The sequence below is a fragment of the Adiantum capillus-veneris genome, chromosome 12 (genome assembly GCF_014529385.1).
Source record: "Adiantum capillus-veneris isolate H3 chromosome 12, ASM1452938v2, whole genome shotgun sequence".
Taxonomy (NCBI): Eukaryota; Viridiplantae; Streptophyta; class Polypodiopsida; order Polypodiales; family Pteridaceae; genus Adiantum; species Adiantum capillus-veneris.
In genome coordinates, this window is record NC_140942.1 from 103,782,617 (window position 1) to 103,808,499 (window position 25,883).

The 25,883-nt window shown below is 47.3% G+C and overlaps 1 protein-coding gene across 3 annotated transcripts in view; it reads right to left on the reverse strand.

Annotated features, from left to right (window-relative positions):
* Nucleotides 1-254: 254 nt before the first annotated feature.
* The window catches only part of LOC147446246 (uncharacterized), a 99,370-nt gene continuing 73,741 nt past the window's right edge, over nt 255-25,883 (reverse strand). For 2 of the 3 annotated variants that reach the window (XM_086525505.1, XM_086525504.1), the window contains 4 exons: nt 1,613-1,661; nt 1,357-1,488; nt 646-719; nt 255-563 (listed from right to left, as the gene is read on the reverse strand). In XM_086525505.1, coding sequence (XP_086381631.1) covers nt 441-563; nt 646-719; nt 1,357-1,488; nt 1,613-1,661 — 378 coding nt within the window. In that variant the 3' untranslated portion in view covers nt 255-440. The remainder of the gene's footprint in view (nt 564-645; nt 720-1,356; nt 1,489-1,612; nt 1,662-25,883) is intronic. The other variant, XM_086525506.1, reaches the window with a different exon arrangement.

A 25,883-nucleotide genomic window follows, 5' to 3' on the forward strand; every position in this document is an offset into this window, starting at 1 on the left:
GGAGAGAGAGAGAGAGAGAGAGAGAACCACACTTTCAAGAGGCCAAAATGACATATGAGACCAGAAGTTACCGCAGGCCTAGTCTTAAGTGCAACCTTTCTGTGAGTTCATTAGATCGAGAAAATTTATCAAAGCACCCCAAGGTTTCTCCTTTAACCTTTTGTAAATCCCCCCCCCCCCCCCCCCCCCCCCCTCGCCCCAGAAAAAGAAAAAACATATACAGCCAACAACCTTACAAACTTTGCATCTCATACTTTTGAGCAAGCAGTAGAGCTTTGATTTCAGTGAAAAAGTTGACATAAATGAGGCTCTTCATAGCTTCAGCTTGTCCTCGTATCGAGATCATTGAACTAAGGCTTTAATTTTACTAACCAGGCTGATATGACTAACCCTTTTAAAAGCTTTGGATATACGTTTATCGATAAAAAGATTTTCCCACATTAACTTGGCTCATCTGTCTGGCAAACAGTGATGGCAAGGAAATCCTTGGCAGCAATCACCTTCTTGCTGCCGAAGGCAATCTGCGCTGCTTTCACCGATCTCTGAACATGATCCATCCGTCCCTGTGAGTTTAATGGCACTTTTAACTCCACATTAAAGGGCTCCCAATAAGTTCTGATTGAAACGAAATATTACAAAACTCACCTCAAATTTACAGCCGAAATGTGTAAGCACCAAGCACCTTGTACCAATAGCTCTAGCGAATTTTCCAGCCATGGCTGCAAATCAGAACTGGTAAGGACATAGCCGCCCTCAAAAAAAAACACAAGAAATCATAGTTACCCGAAACTCCCAAAACCTTCACTTCTTTCCCGTTTCCCTATTTTCATTACTTTTGCCATTTCTGTTTCCCTTGATTCCTGGAGTTCCCCAAAACTCCCCGAGCCATCAAGGTCCAACGTCATTGGGGGGCACTGCATTTGTACATGCATTACTGTGCAGAAAATCTAGCATTCACAGCTGGATTTTCAACAACTCAGCATGCAGAAAATGCATCGTCGCCTTGCTTCCTTAGATAGCTGACAAATCAGCACACAGAGTCCCACTCATCCCAGAGTAGTTGAGCCTCTGACACATCAGCAGAGGGAATTTTAGAGCAGGACCGGGCAGCAATAGCAGGGCTGCTGTGTAGCTGACACGTTAGCATGCCCCCCTCCCCTGGACCTTGACGGCCGGGAAAGGACAGCTACTGTCCTTTCCTGTATTGTGTGCTCCTGGCCTCCCCCCGTCACCCACATTACTGGGAAAGGACAGTAGCAGTCCTTTCCCAACACCTTCGAATTTTGTCCATTCTTCCTTTTTGTTTTTGTTCTTGTTTCCCCATTTTCCATAACTATTGCAAGGGAAACAACTTACTAGCTGTTGAGTGATGCCTAAATACTGCTTCCGATGCTTCCTCTTCTAAAACAGTGCATTCATGTACTAAAACATCTGCTCCTTTGGCCGCCATGAGCAATGAGCTTGAGTTGTATGTGTCACCTAAAATTACTGCATTGAGAAAACTGAACAATCTAAGATCGCAATGCAACTTTTTCAAAGACTTCAACAACTCCAAACAGGAGAGTTTAAATTATCCTTATCCACAGCTTCCTACTACCACCATCAAAAGTACCTATTTTTCGCCCTCTTCTGGAATGACCTAGCACATCAGACGGTACAATCTGCAGTAAAAATTGAAGAAACTGTTATACAAATTTCCTTACAATGTCTGTTTGCTCAAAACGATACTTCACAAGAGAAGAGAAAAAAAAGAAAGCCCGTCATCAATTTGTGACAGTCTTATAGTAGCCTCATCTAGGGGGTCCTTTGGGACTGCTTGTAGACACACAGCAAGTTTCATGGGCAGGGCCAGAGAGTGTCAACCAAGACACTACCCTCAAGCGGACTCACATAAGGTGTAGAATGTTGATTCATACTAGTCAGCGCGAATTGCAGACGTCCGTACTGGCTGCCAGCGCATAATCCGGGCGTCTGTACGGTCCATCACTTTTTGAGTGAGTGTGTGTGTGTGTGTGTCCGGGCACTGCCTGGCTGGCGCGGCAGCATACGGAACCTTGGTATTTTACGCTGACTGTACGGATTTCCGCAGTCTACGCTGACTTGCTGACGTGGCAGTGCGTACGGATTTCTGCAATTATCGTTGGCTTCTTTTGCTGGCAGATTTGAGAGAAGATGCTTTCGGAGCTCATTGCTTTTGAACTTTAATGCTTTTGGGGCTCTGCTTTTAGCATCCCTTGTAACCTTTATAATGAACTCAAGGGGCTCACTCTGCAGAGCATCTGGACGCAAAGTCTGAGAACGAGCACCCACGGGCCGGTTGTACTTTGCTCAAAGATTAATATAAAAGGAAATACCGAAAGGGGGGCCAATATCTCTTGGCACAGAACTACGCCGGGCCGTGTCGACTCTCTCTTATTTTGTGAAGTGTTTTGAAACGAATCTCCGTTGTGTCACGGTAGAATCTTGACTTGGGGTGTCCCAAGTTTGTTACAGTGGTATCAGAGCACGGCCGATTTCTCTTCTACCGGGAAATCCGATCCCTTTTCTCGCGACACTTAAGGATTCCAAAAAGAATCAATTGACTTCTTTTGCAACAGCTGAGGCGGGAGGAGACAACACAGAAGATTTAAACGACTTAACAGAAGATGAGTACGGGCCACCTCGGCCTACACAATCTGAACTTTTGGAGATGCAACGTCGACAACAGGTTGACTAGTGCACAAAGCAGATGCTTCAGTTTGTTAAAGATCCCCCGTTTGCAAAATTTTTGACTCAGTAGTCCATGGCTGAAGTGCATACTCAGTGGCAGAAAGCCATCGAACCACCAATTAAACCGACAATCAAGAAACCTCCTACTCCGAGGATGTTTACAGAACAAGAACTTCAAAGGTGGTTTAGACCCAGATCAGTCAGCTTTGGACACAAAGAATCAATCAAAAAAGCAATTGAAGAAGCACAAGAAGGGGACTGACTACCTTGGTTACTCGGGCCGTCAATCTTCTTTTGCATCTACAAGAAAGCACAACAAGCGTGTGCGTTTTGAAGGACTACCCAGTTCTTCTTCTTCCTCTTCTTCTGACAGTACTACTAGCTCTTCCGACCATAGCGAGGAGGACAGAAAAGGCAAGAAGCGAAGCAAAAAGCAAAGCTTCGGAAAGAGCAAGAAAAAGGCAAAGAACCTCAAATTCTGACCAATTTCTGATAGCTCTACGAAGGAGTCATCCACTGACAGTTTGGACTTCGACGATCGTCGACCACATGTTTTATGCGAAGAAGAAGCTCTTCTACAGAGCCAACCAATACGACTTCCTCGAAGACAAGAGCAAGAAGACAAAGGAATTTAAAGAAGGTGGACAGTCGATAAAATTTGAATCCTTTTCTGGATTTCGAGATGCTTTGAGGGCTTTGGCCTTCATCCAGCAGTTTGACATAGCCTTCTCTAAAGGGCATTACTCAGGCACTCCAAGATCAGGAGGACTGCATCTTTTCTAAACGGAAATGCTCGAACATGGTGGTCCAGTCAAGTGGTTGAAATACAAACGGCTCTTTATTTCTTTTTGGCTGGCTCGGGAGTACGAACGGGATGTAAGAACCGCTTGGAACCATCTTCGGATGACCAAGGGAGATTCTTTGGACGCATATTGCGAGAGGTTTTGGGACTCTTTTCTACCAACCTCTTCATTAAAGAAGGTCACCTTTAAGGAACAGATTGAGCCGTTTTGCTACGGACTCCCTACAGAGATCTGAGATTACTGCCTTGAACAAAAGACAGATTCTAGTCATGCGAAACGGGGTTTCTTGATACATTCGGGGAATTTGACTAACCCCACTGAAATCTTGACTCAAAGGACCAGATAGACCTAGAACAATGAAAGTAGAAAGAAAAAGAGTTTTCAGAAAAAGAAAGATACATAACCCCGACTAACTCTTAGAGAAAGGGCTAACTATCTCAAAGAGGGGGAGTGTTTTGGTTGCGGGAACCAAGGGCACATCTCTGCTAAGTGCCCCAGAGAGGCACAGCAAGGACAGACTGAAGACAGGCCAGAGAGTTCTAGAACAACAGAGGAACATGGCAGAAAAGGCAAGATGAAAGAAGGACTTGTACCGGATTGCATGGGAAACGACCCAAGCCAGATAGATGAAAGTACAGAACTTTGCGGAGCTTAGGGCAAAGTGAAAGATCAAGAAGCCCTTATCTTTTTCAATGAAGGAGCCAAGGCCAACTTCATTTCACTTGAATTGGCTGCACGGCTCGAGATTATGCCCGACAGGATGGGGCCACCAGCACAAGCAGTTCTAGCGGCGCCCAGACGGGATATAGCCCTTACGCCTGTCATTGGCAAACTTCGTGTATTTAGCATAGTTACTATCACGAGGTCGCGGCAACTGCTAACCTTAGTTGTTGGTTTCTTTCCAATGATTTTTGTTTAATTTTTGAGACCCTCTTTTTGAAGTTGCAAATGGTCGGACATTGTATGGCCAATGTGAACGGTAGTTTCACCCGCAGACGGGAAGTTCGTCGGCACTGGAATTTGTAAAGTAAAAGGATGTCTAGGCTCAGTTCAAGGTCATGTAGGTCCCCCCGTCGCACTTGGCAAGTTGGTGGATACTAGGAAGTGAACTCAACAAAGACATAAAGTCAAGGTGGGATCACCAACAGAAAGTATCCTACAGTTGGGCCACATTGCACTTTTCGATGCGGTCCCGATGAGGATAGATGGTCAGATGACCAATGGAAGCCCAACGGAAGCATCTTTTAAAATTTAGGGAATTTCTATTTTGGGCCAAGAAATGTGTTCGCGTCATTACCTTCGGTATGACAAGGGGAACATTTTATTACTCTGCTGCAAAGTCAATTGATGCACCAGTTGAGAGATTTTTAAGCTGAAAGCCTAATGCGGGGAAATTGCATGCATGAGTGCCAAACTGGCACTTTTTGGTCAATTTACCAAGTTTGGGAGAACAGAACTCGTAACTAAGTTTTTGGAGCAGTTTTGGAGACTGTGAACTGTGATTTTCAGCCATTTCTCTCCATTTTTGAACTTCCCATGACTTTACCTAGGACCAAGAAGCTCATTTTCAGCATTGGAAGGCATCAGATACGTGTTTATAGGGCTGTTTTGTTGAGTTTTCAGCGATAGCAAGTTTTGGCAGCCATGGAAATTTTCCCCTTGTGCATCTAATTGTTCACAGATGCATTACACGTCAAGTGCAGAAGAGGGGCGCTCGATTTATGCTGGGGGGATGCCTCATTGAGAACTGTCATCACAAGTTAAGAGCTATGGAGTGCTTTCTTTACCTCCCATGTACAGTGTGGTGCTAGGAGTGATGCCCAACACACTACACACTGCTCTCTCTCTCCCCTACGTGCAGTTATGTGATGCCCCACAAGAGGGCTCTTCATTTGACTGATGTACAACTGTGTGGTTTCATGCTTTTGTGCTGAGGCAAGAGCCTCCTTGAGCAGGAACAGGGGTAGCGGACTGCTACTCCAAAGCAGGCACCGGTGAGGGTCATAACCTCACCGTACAGGTGCGTTTTCAGCGCTGTGTATGCGCAGAAAATTGACTGTTTTTCAGCCATACGGACGCTAGAACCATTGGGAATAGTGCCCCACTCGCAGAAGACAGTTAGGGGCTGAAAACAGGGCAAAAACCAGTAAATACAGCGTGCTGAATTTACTGTTTTTTGGCAGGAATCAAAGGGTTTATGCCAGTGAAACTGAGTTCCAGCAGGGGAAATGGTTTCGCGCAAGGTTTGGGGTTGTTATGCTGCCGAAATTTGGCCAAATCAAGTGGTATCTAGCTGGATACAGGTAAAAGATTCCCAGGACTCATACTTTGTAAATTTAACCTCTCAAAGTATAAAGAAATACCGAAAGGGGCGCCAATTTTGGGGCCTACAGGTTGTCGACGTCTGCTCGGGGCATTCTAGCTTCCGAGCCGTGTGTGTACTCAAGTGTTAATTCCCGTCGCAGGTTCCCTTTGCAAAGTGCTGTGTGTGTGTGTGTCTAAAGAAAAGAATTTCAAGTGAAAGCCAAAGCCTATCGCCCCACGGGCCGGTTTCAGTTACCTGGAACGGGAACGGGAACGGGAACGGGAACGGGAGGGTCCGGAACAGGATGGGAATGGGGAGGAGGAAGGGGGGCCGGAACGAGAACGGGCCCGGAACAGTCGACTAAAGTAAAGCTTGAATTACCTCCATTCAACTTAGTCCCAAATAAACTCCTAAACAACCCCAAAACTGTCCCCAAATCTGCCCCCTAACCTGCCCTCAAACTACACTAAATATGTTTCCCAAACTGTCCCAAATCTGCCCCCAAAAGTTTACTTTTTTGCCACAAATGCCTACTTTTGACCGTTCCGCTCCGCATTCCACCCATTCCGGAACAGAGTTCCATTCCCGACTCCGTTTCAGGCACGGGACTCGTCCGGAACGTCGTTTCGGAATGTTTGGGCTGTATTCCGCTCATTCCCTGTTACACTGGTATTTAGGGCACGAGGACTTTGACATCATGCCTTTGGAAGGGTGTGACGTCCTCCTAGGAGTCCCTTGGTACCATAAGAACAACGCCGTGGTTGACTATCGGGCCAAGAAAGCAACTTTGACAAATGAAAAAGGCAAAAAAATGGTATTAGATGTAAAATTGAAGGGCGAGTTCGTCCCTATTGTATACACAGAACGAACATGTATGAACTAGACAAAGAACGCCAAGATTTTCTCCACACACATGCTGATTGTTTCTCTGAAGGCCTGCCAGGCGAATTACCCCCATCTCGTCCTGAGGATCGTACTATTGATCTGATTTTTAGAAGCACACCACCAAACCGGCCACCTTACCATGTTAGCCGAGCCCAGAATGAAGAAATCATGAACCAAGTGAAAGACCTTCTTGAAAAGGGTCTTATCTAGCCGAGTACTTCACCCTACTGCTCTTCGGTTTATTTAATATTAAAGAAAGACGAATCTTGGAGAATGTGCATTGATTATAGAGCTCTCAAATAAATCACTATCAAGAACAGATTTCCAATTCCAAGGATCGATGATATTCTTGACCGGCTTCAGGGATCCTCTTGTTTCAGCAGGATTGATTTGAAAAGGGGATATCATCAGATCAGAATCGCTTCGGGACATGTCTACAAAGACGGCCTTTCGGACAAGCTTTGGTTTATACGAATTTTTGGTGATGCCTTTTGGACTTACCAATGCTCTAGCAACTTTCAACTGAAAGATGGTTAGGATTTTCCGAGAGCATCGATCTTTTGTTGGCACTTTCTTTGATGATATTATAGTTTTCTCCAAGGATAAACCAGAACATCGACACCATCTGCTACAAGTCTTTCAGGCATTGCATGATCACAGATTAGTTATCAATGCCAAAAAGAGTGAATTTTTCTTGCCAGAGATACAGTTTCCAAGACACATCGTCTCAGCAATAGGAGTACAGATGGACCCGCCAAGATTGAGACCATCTGCGATTGGCCAAATTTGAAGATTGTTCATAAAGTTAAAAGCTTCTTGGGCTTGTGTTCTTACTACCAACGGTTCATTCGGAAGTTTGCAGAGGTAGCTTCCCCTTTGCACTAATTGACTCAAAAAGAAATCCCTTTCTCAAGCAAGCTCATTTCATTCCCGATGCCCCAGACCACCGGTGAACGCTCGTTGCTGCTCACGACCCCCCTTGCTGCGCGCGCAGCTCCCTCACTGTTGCCCTGCCTTGCCCTGCCCGCTGCCGCTGCCCTGCCCGCCGCTGGCCCCCAGCGCGCTGCTGCGCAATTTCAGCCAGCCCCCTCGCCCCCCTTTTGCTGCCTCTTTAGCCTCCCGCCCCCTGGCCTCAGCACTCTCACACCCCCCGCCCCCTTCTTTCCGCCCCTTTTTTCGCCTTATTCGAGCCTGTAGGCTGTTTTTTCAGCTTGCGGGCAATCACCACGCCTCCAACGACCTTATCTTCTCAGCAGCAGACACAGAATGGCGGCCTTTGCTCCACCTCAAAAGGACTCCACAGAAGCCCCCTCGCCCGACACCGCGGAGCCGATCCTTCGACTTGCTCTTTCACCAGAAGAGCAAGCGAGCTTGATGGCCGAAGTGGAGCGCTTGCAGGCCACTTCGGTTATTTGTAAAGTCATTGGCACTCGGCCCAGTCGGGGCGATGTTCGGGATTTACTGCAGGCCCGTCTTCTCTCCGATGTGGGCAAGATTACAGATGTCCAGATCCTCGAGAGAGGGTACTACCAGGTAGAGTTCGAGTCTGCAGACATGGCGACCAAAGTGATTTTGATGAGCCCGCTCGGCATCAGAGCAGCTCGAGCTTACTTCCGACGTTGGCATCACGGTTTCGACCCTACTACAGATGTGCTCGAGGAGGAGGCAGACTTGCCGATTTCGGTTTGCTTTCCAAGCCTGAGGCGAGAGTACCACCCCTCCTACCGAGGATTGGTTCCATGTTCGGGACAGTTTTGGAGTCTCCACGTACGGCAGCTTCCGTTGTGGCCAAGGCCGCAGGTCTACCTACTGTGCGGGTTCTTGTTCGTGACACACACTCCCTCCCCAAGGTGGTACTGCTGCCTAGGGTGAGTGGGGGATGGATTAGACAGTGTGGAGTATTCGAGTCTCCCGAACCAGTGTTTCATTTGCAGACAGATGGGCCATATGGCAAAGGCTCGTCCTCGCAGAAGACCTCCACCCACAGCACATGCGCAGCCACCCAAGGCTGAGCATGCCAAGCAGCCATGTACACAGGATACACAGGCTCGTACTTCGACAGAGATTAGTGACCAGCAAGCTGATGGTTGGCAGCAGTGTGCCTAGCCGCCGCCGTCAGGGGAGAGCTCACCCCACTGCTCCTCTGATGGCCGACCTACTCTGCAGCTCAGCAGCACTGGGTTCCGACTCAAAACCGTTTCGACCCCCTTCAACAAGACCTGCATGAGGAGGCCCCTTCCACTGTTGTCTAGAGGTCGTTAGGATGCGGATTACTCCCCATCCAAACCGGCCTCAAAGATAGCGAGATTGGCTGCTGTTGCAGCATCTATTTTCTCTCACTGACTCCATGAGGATCATCTCATGGAATGTGCAGGGATTAGGAGGGCCCTAGTTTCAGCGACAGAGGGGTCGGCTGCGTCAGGAGTTGCAGAGATGCCTTGTGGGTGGTGAGATTGACATCATCTTTGTGAGAGCCGCATTCGGCGTTGTGGTCAAGATTTGCGTGCTCGCTATGAGACTTTTCAGTCAGCTGCTTTTGGACCTGGAGGCATCCAAGGTGGGGTATGTATGACTATTGCGAAGTCTCTACAGCAGGCCATTGTGGGCAGAGGGATTATTGTGCCAGGCAGGGCTCAGTGGATCACTATGCAGGTTCAGGGTTGCCTTGTGGGCTACCTGAACGTATATGCGCCGAATGTGGCGAGTGCACGAGCAGAGTTTTGGTCACAGATTGTTGAGTCTTTGCCGCAAGCAGAGCAGTGAAGCATTGGGGGTGACTTCAACATGTTGGAGGACCCTTCTGACAGCATTGGTGGTAGCCACGCTACTGTGCAGGGAGTTGAGCTGGCATCTTGGGAGAGGTTTTGTATGACTCTGAGGGTTTCAGATGTGTGGCACTCTAGCTTTGTGAGGCCCCCAGACAGCCTGGCCTTCTCTCGTTCGGACTGCAGAGTGGGAGGAGTGAATGTATCGCGGATAGATCGCTTCTATACTAGTGACTTCTTCAATGACTCGGGTGGGACAGTTGGCATCCTCGCAAGGACTTCTTTCACGGACCATGCACTTGTGATCCTCACAGTGACAGATAGGCAGAGGCAAGGGAGCACGATGCTATGTCACCAGCGTGTGACTACTATCTATCCTTTTTGTTGATTTCTTTCTTATTATCTATTTACTCACACTTTTTGGAAACACCCCTCGGGAAATCTAACTGCCCTGCATTGCATAGCTAGTGTGGAACTGTCCAGAGGGAGTCCAGGCCTGAGGGCAAGAGAGCACTAAGGTTGGACAAGGACTATGGTTAGCCAAGTGGGGTCATTGACTAGCCAAAGTGGAATCCTTTGCTACAGAGGCTACATTTCAGTTCTGGATGTGGCCGCAGTGTACAAAGAGGGTCGGATGACCTAGAAAGATACAATGGCAGCATCTCCTAAAATTTAGGGAACTGCTATTTTGGGACCTGAAAATGTGTTGACGTCATTACCTCCGGAATGACAAGGGGAACATTTTCTTACTCTGCCGTGAAGTCAACTGGGCAACCGGTTGGGATATTTTTAGACGGCAACCCCGAAACGGGAAAATGCTTATAAATGTGCCAAGTGGCACCTTCTGGTGCACTTGCCTCATGCAACAAGAAGTGGCGCTGAATTTAGGAGGGGGAGAGCCTCATTTTCAGATTTGTCACAGGTTAAGAGCTATGGAGTGCTTGCTTTCCCTCTTATGCACAGTGCGGTGCCAGGAGTGATGCCCTGCACGCTACGCACTGCCCTCTCTCTCCCCTTTGGCAGTATGTTATGCCCCTCTATTGGGCTCTTCATTTGACCAATGTACAGTTGTGTGGGTTCATGCGCGATTGCCGAGGCAAGAGCCTCTTGCACAGGTACTGGATTAGCTAGCGGCTAATCCCCCGCAGGTACAGGTGAATTCGGAGAGGTTTCACGCCAGAAATCTCGTCCGATTCAAAGGGCAAGTAGCCCTACAGGTGCGGGAGCTCGAGGACTTGCTGCGAATGCGACCGGCACGCGAAACGGAGCCCGAAACAGTGAATTACAGCCTGCTGTGTATTTTTGCAGGTTTAGGGTTTTGGCCCTAAACGGACCCTAATACCCCCAGGATGTTCGGGGACGCAAGGGGACCGCTGTACCGGTGATTTGGCGCATTTTCAGGGCTGAAAACAGAGAATTCAGTGTGCTGCAGATTCTCCCAGGTTTTGCAAAGTGCCCGTATGCGTCGGGAAAGTCATTTAATGAGTGGGAATACTGACCGTGAAGGGTTCTAGTACAGTTATGCTGCCGAAATCGGGCTGGAACAGTGGAAATTCAGCCGAGTTTGTGCGGGGCAGCTTGTAGGGAACCACAGCGTTTATTCCCTCTTTTGAACAATAAAGAAATACCGAAAGGGGCGCCTAAGTTAGGGGCCAATCTGGTGTCCGTCTACTCATACAGGTGCAATCTAGCAGCCTGTATCCCTCTCCCCTTTGTTGTGTCTTGAAAGTACAAGTAAAATAGACGACTAATAATGGGTGAAAGCTAAATCAAGGTTTGAAGTAAAGTCTACCGCCCTTTTTGGATTGAACAGGCCGGTTTCATGCTACGCATCCGTGAGAGGGTTTTGTTGGACTCTGCACTCTTGAGCGCGAGTAGAGGCTCTTCGGACAGAGAGCTTAGACACGCAGGATTCTCCTGCTGACAGAGTAGCTTCAGGACTAGCTCAGCTTAGTCGTTTCTTTCTCCAGGAGTCCTTGACTTACCTGGCTACAACGAGAGAGGAGGAGCAGCGTCTGAGACGGGGCGTTGCCTCCTTGCAGAGGATGCAGGAGCAGTATCCAAACAGTCCTTGGTTGGAGGAGCAGTTACAGCAGGCTCGCCAGGAGCTTGGTAGCACAGAGGAGCGGCGCCATGAGTTTGCTTTTCACCGACAGACATCTCAATGGACGCAGGTGGGTGACAGAGTGACTGGTGCTTTCTTCGAGGCAGTGGGACCTCGGCATACGAATGCCAAGGTCAGTCAGTTGAGGAGGCCCGACGGGTCAGTTGCTTTTGAGCCAAAGGACATGCGTGCAGTTGCTACTGACTTCTACCGTGAGTTACTATCTGCAGAGCCTCAATCAGAGAGTCAGGATGCATGCAAGGAGCAGGTGTGGGCGCAAATGCCTTGCCTTGTGACTGAGGAGATGCGCCAAAGACTTGAGCTTCCACTTCAGCTCGAGGAGTTGCACACGGCTCTTAGTGCACTCCCCCGTGGTAGCTATCCAAGTGAGGATGGCTTGACTCCCAGTTTTTTCTTGGAGTACTGGGACATGCTTGGCCTTGATCTCTGTTGTGCCTTCCAGTACATCTTGCACACAGGAGAGATGCCTGACAGCATGAGTGAGGGTCTGATATACCTCATTCCCAAGGAGGGTGGCTCCTTGGATGAGATTCGACAGTGGCGCCCCATCACCATCCTCAACTCAGCCTACAAAATTCTTGCCAAGGCTCTGAGTTTGAGGATTCAGCCACTTCTAGAGAGCCTTATACATGGGACCCAGACTTGTTTTGTCAAGGAGCGTAGTATCCTTAACAACATCTTTACTTTTTGGGAGGCTTCAGCCTTAGCGAGGCTTCGTGGTGAGGATCTGGTGATTCTTCACCTCGTTTTTGAGAAGGCCTACGACAGAGTTGACTGGGACTTTCTGAAGGGCACTCTACGCAGGATGGGTTTCTCAGATGCTTGGATCAGAGGGGTGTCAGATTTGTATAGACGAGCACACAATCAGGTACTTTTGTCAGGAGGTAGAGACGATCGTTTCATGCTCACACGTTCGGTCAGACAGGGCTGCCCTCTGCCCTCTTTCTGTTGTATGCTGAGGCGATGAGCGGGTTCTTGGTGTCGCAGCAGGTTGGTTTGCGGGGCTTAGCACTTCCTATTCGGGGAGATGAGCTTCTGGACGCTGAGTTTGTTGACAACTCGGCCTTGTACTTGGATGGCCAAGAGGCCAACCTTCACAGGTATGAGCAGGCTCTTGAGACTTTCTATTGTGCATCTGGCGCACTGATCAACTCGAGAAAGACAGTGGCTTTCTCGGTTGGTAGTGCTCATGTACTTGATTGGATGCAAGGAGAGGGTTTTAGGTGGATTCCCCCAGGGACTACTGTTCGGTACTTGGGCTATCAAGTTGGTCTGGACTTGTCTCCCGAGCAGCAGATTGCTCCCCTCCTCCTGTCTATCAGGAGGAGGTTGTTACACTAGAGCTCAGCAAGACTTTCTTTGGCTGGCATAGTAGTAGTGGCCAACCAGGTGTTGTTGGCGACTATGTGGTACATCACTTCTTGCTGGATCTTCTCGAGTTCCTGTATCAGCCAGGTAGAGAGGCTGATCAGGAACTTCCTTTGGTCAGGACGTGACACTCAGATAACCCGAGCCAAAGTGGCTTGGTAGGTCATCACTCTTCCTTGTTCACAGGAAGGGCTTGGGATCATTGATCCAGCAAAGCAAAGCAAAGCAGAGCCCTTCTTGGGAAGTTCATAGTCAGATGACTTCTTCCAGGTGAGGAGCCCTGGAAGAAGTTCTTGCTACAGCGGCTTCGTGCTAGGGTGCCTCAGGCTGGAGGCCCCTGGCGACCTTCGACCAGATGGATCTTCACAGAGATGCGCAGAGTTGGTTTGAGCAGGAGACTAGAGGACCGCTTCGCTGTGAGTTTGCTTCGATCTTGGGAGCACCTGCGGCGAGGCCTGGAGCAGCAACAGCCTACTTGCACGGAGGAGCGCCTACGACAGCCCCTTGTTTGGAACCCCATGGCTAGCACTCAGAGAGGCCACTTGGTTGGTAGTCGGTCTCACGTTTCCTGGGGTCCCATGGCAGCGGGTCCAACGCACTCTCTAGGTGACTGGTTAGAGTTTTCAGGCTTGTCAGAGGAGTTGCAGGGCTTCCAGCTATACAGGGCATGAGAGGGGTGCAGAGCATGTGCCAGGACATCTCAGAGGCAGTTCCAGCTGAGTGGCTCACACCTCTCCAGCCAGTATCACCCAGGTGGATGGGAGCCTTCACACGACTGGAGGTTCTCATCTCAGTCCGGACCTGCTCTGAGACTGTTCCATCCCTTTTTTTCGAGTTACAAGGGGAGGGACGCTTACAGCGAATTGCAGTAGAGGCCCCACAGGTGGCAGAGTGCTGTTTTCAGAGGATCCGAGTGCTGGGCATCTGTGGGAGGACTTGTGTCATCGATCCTGACCCAACAGCTCTTGAGACTGGACACTGGAGACTGTGGGCTTGGGAGTGTTGTCCTCTGGCACGAGTACAATGGGATCCTCGTGAGTGGCTTTGGAGGGACCCTTTCTCTTTTGCAGACCACCCAGGTGTCCCGTTCTTTCAGTACATTGTTCGTCTGGGACGTCACATACTAGCAGCACAGAGAGAGGCCCGCCCCGCTGCAGCACTTCATTGGCAAGAGGAGGGTCTCACAGCTGAGTTCTTGGCAGCCTTTTGGGAGAGGTTGTGGGACTCCAGACAGCCGAGGCGAGTCACCTTGTTTCAGTGGCTGGTCGCACACAGAGCTACAACAATTGGGAGCCGGCTAGTGCATAGTGGTCTATCGGCCGCATGTGCAGCTTGTGACCATCTTGTGGAGAGTCAGCGTCACTGTCTTTGGGACTGTCCTTTGACACAGCACGTGTGGCTTCGTGTTCTTCCGCTGATGCCTGCTCTTTCCATAGCTCGATAGTACACTTGGGGAGCAGCGGCTTGGTCCACCCTCACGGGCCCGGCACTTCAGTTTGAGCTATCTTCCACCAGCAGGATGATAGTGATGCAAGGGGGGGCGACCTACACTCCAGCCTGCCACCACAGAGCTTACTCCACAAGAGAGGTGCAGTGAGAGAGAGGGGTGTTGGGAGCTCATCAGTGGCCTGACACTCTGGTTCATCTGGCGGGCCCGTTGCTTTTGCATCTTTGAGGCTCGCCCTGTGCCACCAGCAGAGACTGTTCGCGATCTTTGGCTAGAGCTGATCCACACTCTCAGAGGACAGCTCGAGAGACTACAGGGCAGCTCCGACCACATGCGGGAGCGCAGAGAGGCTTTCCTACGACTTTGGCGTACTGGGCCTTTCTACACCATGGTCCAGGGTGTACTCCGATGGCACTACCGACCACCTGTGTGGCTTTTCCCTCCTCCCATCTCTTGATTTAGCCTCATTGTACATATGTTGTTTTTTCATTGGGAGTCTCCCCTTCATGGTTGTTGGAGCCCTCTCTTGAAGAGGTGGTTGTAGCCCTATGGGCAGTTTCATTAACTAATAGAAGGATCTTTTTCTGGAAAAAAAAAAAAGAAATCCCTTTCTCGTGGGGACCGACAAAGGTGACTGCCTTTCAGACACTTAAGGAAAAACTGACTACTAGACCAGTGTTGGCTTTGCCAGATTTGCAAACCATTTTACTATGATGCTTGTGGTCATAGTTTGGGAGCAGTCTTAATGAAAGAAGGCAATGTCAGGTGCAGCAGAAGAGAATAAGGATTTGCTTGGATGTAATACTGTGCACACAAACACAAAAAACACTTTACTTCACTTGAAAGAACTGAACTGAACTGAAAGAAAGAGAGACGAGAGAGAGAGAGAGAAAAGAGACGACACAGGGATGCCGGGTCCCAACCTGGGACCCTCAACGGCCCCCTTGCTCTGTTGCCAGAGCAAGTATGTCACGTGACACATCCCAACCCTATGTGTCCGTGGGCAAGCTACACCACAGCAGGGTTCAGTCAGCTCAGTCAAGTCTAGATTAGCAGTGATCTGGCACTTTTGTGAGTCTATTCGTAGACCATGCATGCCCAGTCACTTAGCATAGATGCATATCCTCCGGTTGCACACAGCATGATCATCGGAATTCCCATCAGAATCCATTAGCATCAGTTAGGGGAATTTTCCAGTGCATTTAGCCTATTTTCCTATTTATTGGGATTTTCACTTATTATTTTTAAGTGACTTTCCAACAAAAGTAGGTAGGGCAATTTTGCTAAGTTAATATATAAGCAAACCCAAGTTAGCACTTTTTGGCAGAAGAGGCAGCAGGAGCACCTTGCTCATCAGGCAACTTCTCAACAAGACCAACCCCCGCGACTACTCTGGCGTTTTCTCCACAGAAGACCTAGCGTTTTTGCATCAGATCAGCCTAGCGTTTTTGCATTTGCAGAACCCCGGCGACAGAAGGACCCATTTCAGCCCCTGGCGTTTTTGGATTTCAGCAGCAAATTAAGACCGGCATTATTCACCTAAAGTGTAGCAGATTCAGCCCGTAAATACCATCAGTTTTCAGCCCTAAGAAACCTCATTTTTCAGCCAAGAAAACGCAGCCAAAACAGTCATTTTCAGCCACCGAAACAGTCCCGAAATTCAGCGATTAGAAGATCTCAGATTTCAGCCATCGTCGTCGTCGTCGTCGTTGTCGTTGTCGTCATCGTCGTCGTCGTCGTCATCGTCATCGTCATCGTCATCGTCATCGTCATCGTCATCGGCATAGACCAAGTTGCATAGTCCATTTCATACGCATTGTACACCTTTGTGCAATCAAAGTAGACCACTCTCGCCGACGAGAGTGGGGCCTTCGGAGGAGGGTTTTACAAACCTCTCGGTGTCGTATCTCTTCTCTCTCCTTCTCTCAGTCTCAGTCACTTGCACGCACAATCCACTCACTTTGTTCGTGACCACAACACTCTACAAGACGGAAAGCTCTCTCTTTCCCTAAAGAACTAAAAGGAACCTTGAGCAATAAAGATCACTAATCTTGAGAAAATACAAACATTCATTCTGCTGCACCTGACAAAGTACTTTCTTCATTCTTGCACGATGCTACTACAATGACTAAATGCTGAGATGTTGATGCTAATGGATACTGACATTACCGATGATGGGTACTGGGTACTGAGGTACTGAGGTTCTATGTCGAAGACGATGATGTCGACGACAGGTACTGCGGATTCTATGTCGAAGACGGGAAGGTCGAGGATGAGGTCTATGTCGAAGAGGATGAAGTCGATGACGAGGTACTAAGGGTCTTTGTCGATGATGATGAAGTCGCCGACGGTAGTGTGTCGAAGACGGTGAAGTCGACGACGGTTTTGTGTTGAAGACGGTGAAGTCGACGACTGGTATTGTTGGTCTATGTCGACGACAACGACGATGGTGACTGTAAACGACGACGACGATGGTCTCATCATCAAGTCCGGGACTGCGATGACGATGACGAAGGTGTTGTCGTCAAGATAGGGATCTGCAATGACGATGGCGATGGTGTTGTCGCCAAGATAGGGACTACGATGACAATGACGATGTCGATGACGACGACGACAACACCATCTCCATCGTCAAGATAGGGACTACGATGACGATGGCGTCAAGGCTGAAAATTGAATACGCTAGATGCTCTGCTATGGATCTGCTACTGTGGCGGTACTGTGGGTCTGATCTGCAACCGCCGAGTCATGCAAAGGCTGAGAATGCAAAACGCTGGCTGTCTTGGCTGAAAACTGAAAATGCCACGCTGATCTACTTTTGGCTGGTCAATGCGGCGAGGAACTGCAACGGGGAGTTGCGATCCGGCGAAGCTAAGGGCTGAAAATTGAAACGCTGGTGGCTGTGGGCTGAATGCGCTGAACTGTTGATGCTGAAAATGCTGGGCTGAACTACGGAGAAAACGTTGGGGAGCCTGAGGGTGTCAGCCGCGGTCTGCTACAATGCCTGCCCTTTCTGTGTCCCTGCTTCTTCTGCTTCTACTGAGTGCCCAATGGGTTTCTTTTTTAGATCTTTAGCAATTTGCCTTACCTACTTTTCCAACAAACTTGCAAAAAGAATTCCAAAAGTAACTTTTATTAACATGACTTATAAGAGGTGTTTCACGTGGTAAAATGCCTATATGATGAAATGACTATTCTTGTGCAAGAGAGGGTATGCAAGTGTGACCGGCCTGGGCATGCACGTCCTGCTAGAGGCTCACAAAGGTGCTAGGCTCAGTCCTAAGCTAAGACTCATGCTAGACTATGGCAGAAGCATGTCCACGTAGCGCAAGTGAAGTGCGCACGTGATAGGCCATGTGATTGCCTGTGAAAGCCGATTGTTTTAAAGGCCAGAATTGACAGCACAGATTTATGAGAAAGAGCTATTGGCAGTGATCCATGCTCTTACTCAGTGGCGACATTACCTACTCGAAGCAGATTTCACGATCTTTATTGATCATCAAAGTTTACGGTACTTGTCACAGAAGCAGCTTTCGGAAAAGCAGATGCGGTGGGCTAACATCTTGTCACAGTTTCACTTCCAGATTGTCCACATGCAGGGACAGGAAAACTAGCTGGCAGATGCATTGTCTCGGAAGCCCTTAGTCTTGGCTATTTCCGCGATTCATCAAAGAAGCTTTGAGGATATGGTTGATCAGTACGCCACCGATCCGGATTTTTCGATGTTTTTACTCGAATACAAAATAGGGAAATAGTAGACATTATTCTGCGTCACACAACCGTTGAGGGAAAAGGTTTTGACCGAGTGACATTGTCCACCTTTTACGAATCACCCCGGCATCGACACCACCTTGAAAAGTGTGGAGCATTATTTCTTTTGGCCGAGACTGAAGAAGGATGTGGACGACTTTGTTCGCAGTTGTTTAGTATGCCAAAAGATCAAGTTTGACAAATGGATGGGCAATCTAAGATTGCAAATTTTGTTGTTCTAGATTTATTGAAGTCGCCATTTGAGATAATTGAAGGCGCTTCGAAGGTTCCACCCTTTCTCAACACTAAGGAGAAGATTTTTGAAGCCGATCAGTACACGAGGCACTTGGACACAGCTTTTGCCCAGGTCCGGGAGGCTTTAGCGACATCTCAAGAACAACATAAGAAGGCAATAGATCGACATCGACGAGATTTAAAATCAAAGGAAGACGATTGGGTGCTCTTACGTTTCGAGAAGCCAAGCCTAAGAAAACGGAAGGGGAAGGAGCGGCTTTTCCCAAAGCTCAGCATGAGGTATTCTGGCCCTTTCCAGATAAAAGAAAAGATAAATGAAGTCTCCTTTCGACTCAAGCTGCCCGATACTTGGAAGATTTACAATGCATTCCATGTGAGTCTATTGAAGCCTTTTAAAAATGATGTGTCAGTTGACAGGGAGCCTGATGAGCAACCAATAGTGGAGGAAAGCGAGGAGATACTCGTTTCAGAACAGATTTTAGCACACAAGGAAAGAAAGATAAAAGATGAAGTGATTCAGCGTATTAAATTCAAAAACTATCCCGCATTGGATGCGAAGTGCATGGAGGAGGAGGACCTAGCAGATACTCCTCAGATTTTGAAACTTTACCTTGAAGCATCCGATTTAGCATAGTCTACTCCGACGGAACCCCAAATTCAGCATGGGTGAATCTAGTGCAGCAAGTTTGCACAAGAGGGGAGTTACTCCGCTCCTTTGTCAACAAATTACCCCGAGTTTTGAATAAGGTCATTGATGTCCCCTTTGGGTTTCAGGGATACTATTGAACTGACCTGTATTCTGTTGTATGACTTTATGACACAGACTGAAAAATGAATATGATTGATTTGAACTCTCTCACTTGATTTGTATAAGTGCAGGAACTAAAAGACGAAATGACCCTCACCGGTGCTTGCTTTGGAATAGCAGCTAGCTACCATGTTCCTGCTCAAGGAGGCTCTTGCCTCAGCACAAAAGCATGAAACCACACAACTGTACATCAGTCAAATGAAGAGCCCTCTTGTGGGGCATCACATAATTGCACGTAGGGGAGAGAGAGAGAGAGGTGTGTACCGTGCAGGGCATCACTCCTAGCACCACATTGTACATGAGAGGGAAAGAAAGCACTCCATAGCTCTTAACCTGTGACAAAAACCAAATGACGCCTCCCCTCAGCTTAAAATTCAGCGCCAACTTTTCCGTAAGAGGCAAGTGCATGAAAATCTGCCACTTGGCGCGATTACAGGCTTTTGCCCGTTTCGGGGTTGCCGCCTAAAAATCTCTCGACCGGTTGTCCAGTTGACTTCGCGGCAAAGTTGTTAAATGTTCCCCTGGTCATACCGAAGGTAATGACGCGAACACATTTCACGGCACAAAATAGCAGTTCCCTAGTTTTTAGATAATGATTCCGTTGGGCTCCCACTGATCATCGACCATCTATCCTCATTGGGACCGCATCCAAAAGTGCAATGTGGCCCAACTGTCGGATACTTTTTGTTGGTAGTCCCACCTTGACTTTATGCCTTTATTGAGTTCACTTCCTATTATCCACCAACTTGCTAAGTGCAACGGGGGGACCTACATGATCTTGCTCTGAGCCTAGACATTCTCTTACTATACGAATTCCAATGCCGACCACTTCCCGTCTGCGGGTGAAACTACCGTTCACATTGGCCATACAATGTCCGACCGTTTGCTACTTCAAAAAGAGGGTCTCAAAAATAAAACAAAAATCATTGGAAAGAAACCAAAAACTAAGGTTAGCAGTTGCCACGTCCTTGTGACATAGTTAACAGTTGCCACGTCCTCGTGACATACCCCCCTCTTGAAATCGCAAACGTCCTCGATTGCATACCATAAATACACGCCACTGATGATCTTGTGCTATCAACACTCTTTTATCATCGCATGTATCCGCAGGAAAGGTCGTACACATAGATACAAATGACTTAATGAGACCTTCATACTTTTGTCATTTCCATCTATTACACTGAATCCATATATACATTTGATGTACTAACTCTATCATTACCCCTCCTTTGCACACGTTGGGTTGGGGCATAAGTAGGTTGTAACCCAAAGGCTTCAAGATAAAGCTCCAATACATTTGGTGACTCTGACAATTCATGCTCTTCCATCCACTTTGCATCTATAGGCTGATAGTTCTTGAACTTCACCAAATAGTGTCTTGCAATTTGTCCTTTAACTTTTCTGTCCTTATGTGCCAAAACTTGCTCAGGTACCAGGATCTCATCAAGTTCCTCAACTTCTGGCTGATCCTCAACTGGCATATCTTCTGGCACATCACCCACAAAGGGTCTTAGAAGACTCACGTGAAACGCATTATGAATCTTCCATGCATCATGCAATTTCAGCCTGTAAGCCACATCGCTGATCTTGTCAAGCACTTGAAAAGGCCCATAGTAACGCATACTGAGCTTAGGAAACAACCGTTCCTTGCCCTTCATTTTCTTTAACCTTGCCTTTTCGAACCTTAACAGAACCCAATCACCAGGTGATAACAACAATTGACGACGGTGACGATCAGCAGCCTTTTTACCATGGTACTTAAACACATTGTACATAAACAAGCGTGCCATCTGATCAGATTTTATCTTCTTCCTGATAGGGATAAAATGGGCCTGCTTGCTGAATCTACAAATAATGGTCCATATACTATCATTCCTTGTTGGCGTTCTTGGAAGATCAAAGATAAGTCCATAGCAATGCTTTCCCATGGCTTATCCGGAATCGGCAATGGTTGAAACAGCCCTGGTGCCTTTTGCCTGTTAAACTTGACCTTTTGGCAAATTATGCATGCTCTCACAAAGGCATCCACATCTCTCCTCAAGGTAGGCCAATAGAAGAATGTCTCTACCGCTTTAACTGTCGCATCAATATCACGATGCCCTACATACGGTGGGACATGACTCTCTTCCATGACCTTATGTCGCAATGGCCTAGTGACACAAAGTCTGCCATGCATCATCATAAAACAATCTCTGAGGAGGTAGTGCTCGTGATGTTGCCCCTCTTGCAATTGTTCAAAGATCCTTGCAAAATCTTCCATTAGTAGCATATTATTCTTTCATGTCATCTAACTCATGATGATAAGGAATTGACAGCTGAAATTTGTGGCTTCCTTGATAACGCATCAGCCACAATATTCTTCTTACCTTCCACATGCATAATCTGGAAGTGGAACATAGAAAGAATGTTTGCCCATCGCATATGCTTTTCGGATAACTTTGACTGTGTCAAGAAGTATCGCAAGGTCTGATGGTCTGTTTGGACAACAAAATCAGCACCTAAGAGGTAGTGCTTCCAGCTAGAAAGTGCATGAATCACGGCCAAGAGCTCTTTCTCGTAGACTTGCATAGTCCTCTCTGGCCCTTACAAAATTCGGCTTTCGTAAGCTACTACCCGTCCATCTTGCATTAGCACTGCTCCGATGCTATTGCCACACGCGTCACATTGGACCACAAATGACTTCCTGAGATCTGGCAAAACAATTACCGGATCTGTAGTCAACTTTTCCTTTAAGAGACTAAAAGCTGAAATCTCTTTTTGGGTCCATCTGAAAGTGACCTCTTTCTTTTGCAAAGCGTGAAGAGGTGATGCTATCTCTGCAAAATTCCTCATAAACCTTCTATGGTAGGAACATAATCCCAAGAAGCTTCTGACATCGTGAACAGTCTTCAAGTCTGGCCATGTCTTAATAGCTTCGACCTTTGCGGGATCCATTCTGACACCATCCTTTGAGACTATGTGGACAAGAAAGTGGATCTCTTCCAAGAAGAATTCACTTTTCTTAGGATTGACAAGTAACATGTAAGACTGCGCAGCTCTTCGAACACAATGGTCAAGTGACGCCTATGCTCCTCTTCATTCTTCGAATACACTATCATGTCATCGAAGAACGCCCCAACAAATTGCTAATGCGAGCGGAAAATCCGGTCCATCATTCTGTTGACGTGGCAGGAGCATTTGTTAGCCTAAACGGCATCACTAGAAGCTCATAAAGACCAAATGTCATTCTAAACGCATTCTTTTGCACATCCTCTGGCCTTATACGAATCTAATGGTACCCATTCTTAAGGTCTATCCTGCTGAAAATTGCAGCACCCTCTAAACGATCAAGAATATCATCAATCCAAGGAATAGGAAACCTATTCTTGATGGTATTCTTATTCAACGCACGGTAATCAATACACATAAGCCATGAGCCATCCTTCTTTTGCACTAGGAGCACTGGGGAGAAAAAGGGCCCTCCTTTCTCGTTGCTCGGAAACCCACTGTCCTCTCCTTTCAACAAGGCAAGACCAGTGTTAGCAACTTCCATTAGCTGAGAGAGGATAGCCACTCTGTTCTTGGTACAGTAATCACGAAGCCCTTTACGCAGCTCACAAGAGTACTTCTCTATGTGCTCTATCAACGGCACAAATCTGTAGGAGGTCATTGAGAGTAACGCTTTACAAAACCTCCGATTGTACTCCAACAAGCTCTTGCATGTAGCCGAAGTAAGCTTTAGCCAATCTATCATGACGTCGGCTTCAAATTCATTTTACAGCCAAGCAGATGCAAACATTTGCTTGAAGTAAACCCAAGTGGCAGGTGTCTGTCCTTGCATTAACAATGTCATCCACCATGTAAGCGCGTTGTCCTTTAAGAAAGTGCCAGCTTTCCTGACTTTTGAGACCTCTGTAAAATCCCTCCTGCATAAGCTGTATCAAACTGCAGGAGGAAAGTAAGAGCCTTTGCTTTATCTTAGAAACCACTGAAAGTACTAAACTTTACAACTGCACCACCTTCTTTGTAAGCTTTCTGCTTCTCTAGTGCTGAAACAGGCCCGTAGGGCGGTAGACATTAGCTTTCACTCGATTCCTTAACACTTGACTTTACGACACAAAGCAATGACTTTAAAGGAACCTGTAATTGAGATTGGAATTACACTTTACGACACAAAGCAATGACTTTAAAGGAACCTGTAATTGAGATTGGAATTACACTTCCTTATACCTGGGGGTATAAGGAACCTTTTAGGGTTGAAACCCTAAACCTGCAAAAATACACAGCAGGCTGTAATTCCACGTAGGGCTACTTGCCCTTTGAATCGGACGAGATTTCTCACGTGAAACCTCTCCGAATTCACCAGTACCTGCGGGGGATTAGCCACTAGCTAATCCAATACCTGTGCAAGAGGCTCTTGCCTCGACAATCGCGCATGAACACACACAACTGTACATTGGTCAAATGAGAAGCCCACTTGAGGGGCATAACATAACTACTTGTAGGGGAGAGAGAGAGAGAGAGAGAGCAATGCGTAGCGTGCAAGGCATCACTCCTGGCACCGCACTGTACATAAGAGGGAAAGGAAGCACTCCATAGCTCTTGCACCTGTTGCAATCCACCTCCTTGCTGAAAATGGCGACCCTTTTCTCTTGTAGGCTCGCCCCATCTCTCCCAGAGTGGCAGAATTGCTCACGGAGCGACACCTTGCCCAATTTCCGACTTTGGCCAACTTGGCTAAAAATATCTCAACTGGTGCGTCAGTTGACTTGGCAACAGAGCAATAAAATATTCCCTTTGTCATTCCAGAGTTAATGACACGAACACATTTTCAAGTCCAAAATAGCAGTTCCCTAAATTTTAGAAGATGCTTCCATGGCACTCACACGGGTCGTCTCACTATCAATCACCACTGGAACCACATCAAAAAATGCAATGTCGGTCAGCTATCAAATGATTTACACTCGTAGCCCCACCGTGGCTAACCTTAATCCATTTGTCCAACTTTAGTGCTCACTGGCCATCCGGCCTAGACTCTCACTATCCGCCTCACACCATGCAACTCGGGCATTGGCATTTCCAGAGAGGTGCTTTAAACAAGTCAAACAAAATTCCCCCAGAAAGAAATCAGTTGCCACAGACTCGTGACATAACCCCCTCTTGAAATCGCGAACGCCCTCGTTTGCATGAATATCAATCCATTAGTGTGTACAGCACTTCATGGACACCGTATCACGGTTGTCAACCTTTTCATGTGTACACACCTCGTCAACATGGTATGAGACATACATGCTCATAGTTAACACTCTTGTGTATTTAACACTTGTTGACTCATGGACGGTCTACCTGTGAGACTGTTCCATTGACATAGTGGATAGCTTTCACATTGTGCCACTGGCTTTAATAGAGTCCATAACCTTTAGTACACTTCGAATCCTTTCAAGCATAATAAGCCAGCAGTTTAAAAATGCGTCAGCATGTATTCATTAGAAGCAATTATTGTACTCTTGACAACTGGCAAGACATACTTACTTCTATAGCGCTGAACAAACTTTTGGACAAAACTTTTATTCCCCAAGGGCAATTGCCAAGTAGGGTACACTTCTAGTGCACTAAATCCATAGATATATGAGAAGTGCTAGCTCCTGGATCACCCCCCTCTAGCGCAGGTCTCTTTCCTTTTGACCTTTGCTCAACTTGAGTTGGAGAATACGTAGGTGGTATACCAACCAAAGACTTCAAGGTAAAGCTGCAATACATTTGGTGACTATAACAGTTCACTCTCTTCCATCCACTTTGCATCCATAGGTGGATAGTTCTTGAACTTCACCAAATATCGCCTTGTAACCTTGCCTTTGACTTTTCTTTCCTTGTGCCATGATCTGTTCTCGGACCAAGATTTCATCAAGCTCTTCAACTTCTCGCTGCTCTTCAACTGGCATATCCTCTGGCACATCACCAATAAATGGTCTGAGAAGACTCACGTGAAAGGCATTGTGAATCTTCCAGTTCTCAGGCAATTTCAGCCTATAACTGACGTCACTGATCTTCTCCGCTACTTGGAAAGGCCCATAGTAACGCATACTAAGCTTTGTAAAGAGACTTTCTTTACCTTTTCGCTTCTTTAAGCGTGCCTTTGCAAACCGCAATGGTACCCAATCACCAAGTGAAAACAACAATTCACGACGGTGGAGATCAGCAACTTTCTTTTGCTTTGCCTGTGTCCTTTCAAGGGCATGCTTTATCTTCTGGTACATTTCATCCATATTCTGTACATATTGATCTGCCTGAAAGATCTTTTCCTTGGTATGCAAAATGGGAGGAACTTTCACATGACCTTCGACAATTTCAAGAGGTGCTTTGCCTGTTGAAGAATGCATTGTATTATTGTACACATACTCAACCAACGGCAAATACAGCTCCCACTTCGCCTTGTGCTCTGACACATAGCACTTAAGCAGATCCAAGACAGTAGAATTTGCCTCTTCTAACTGCCCATCTGTCTGTGAATGAAACGACGATGAGAACTTAAGCGTAGTGCCAACGTAACCGCGAAACGCATTTCAACAGGCCTGAAACGCGAAACGGGTGAAACGGCCGAAACGTTTCACCTGCAAGGTGAAACGCCTGGAGTGAAACGCCTGAAATAAAAAATTTCCTTTAGAGAATTTGGCCATTAAATAT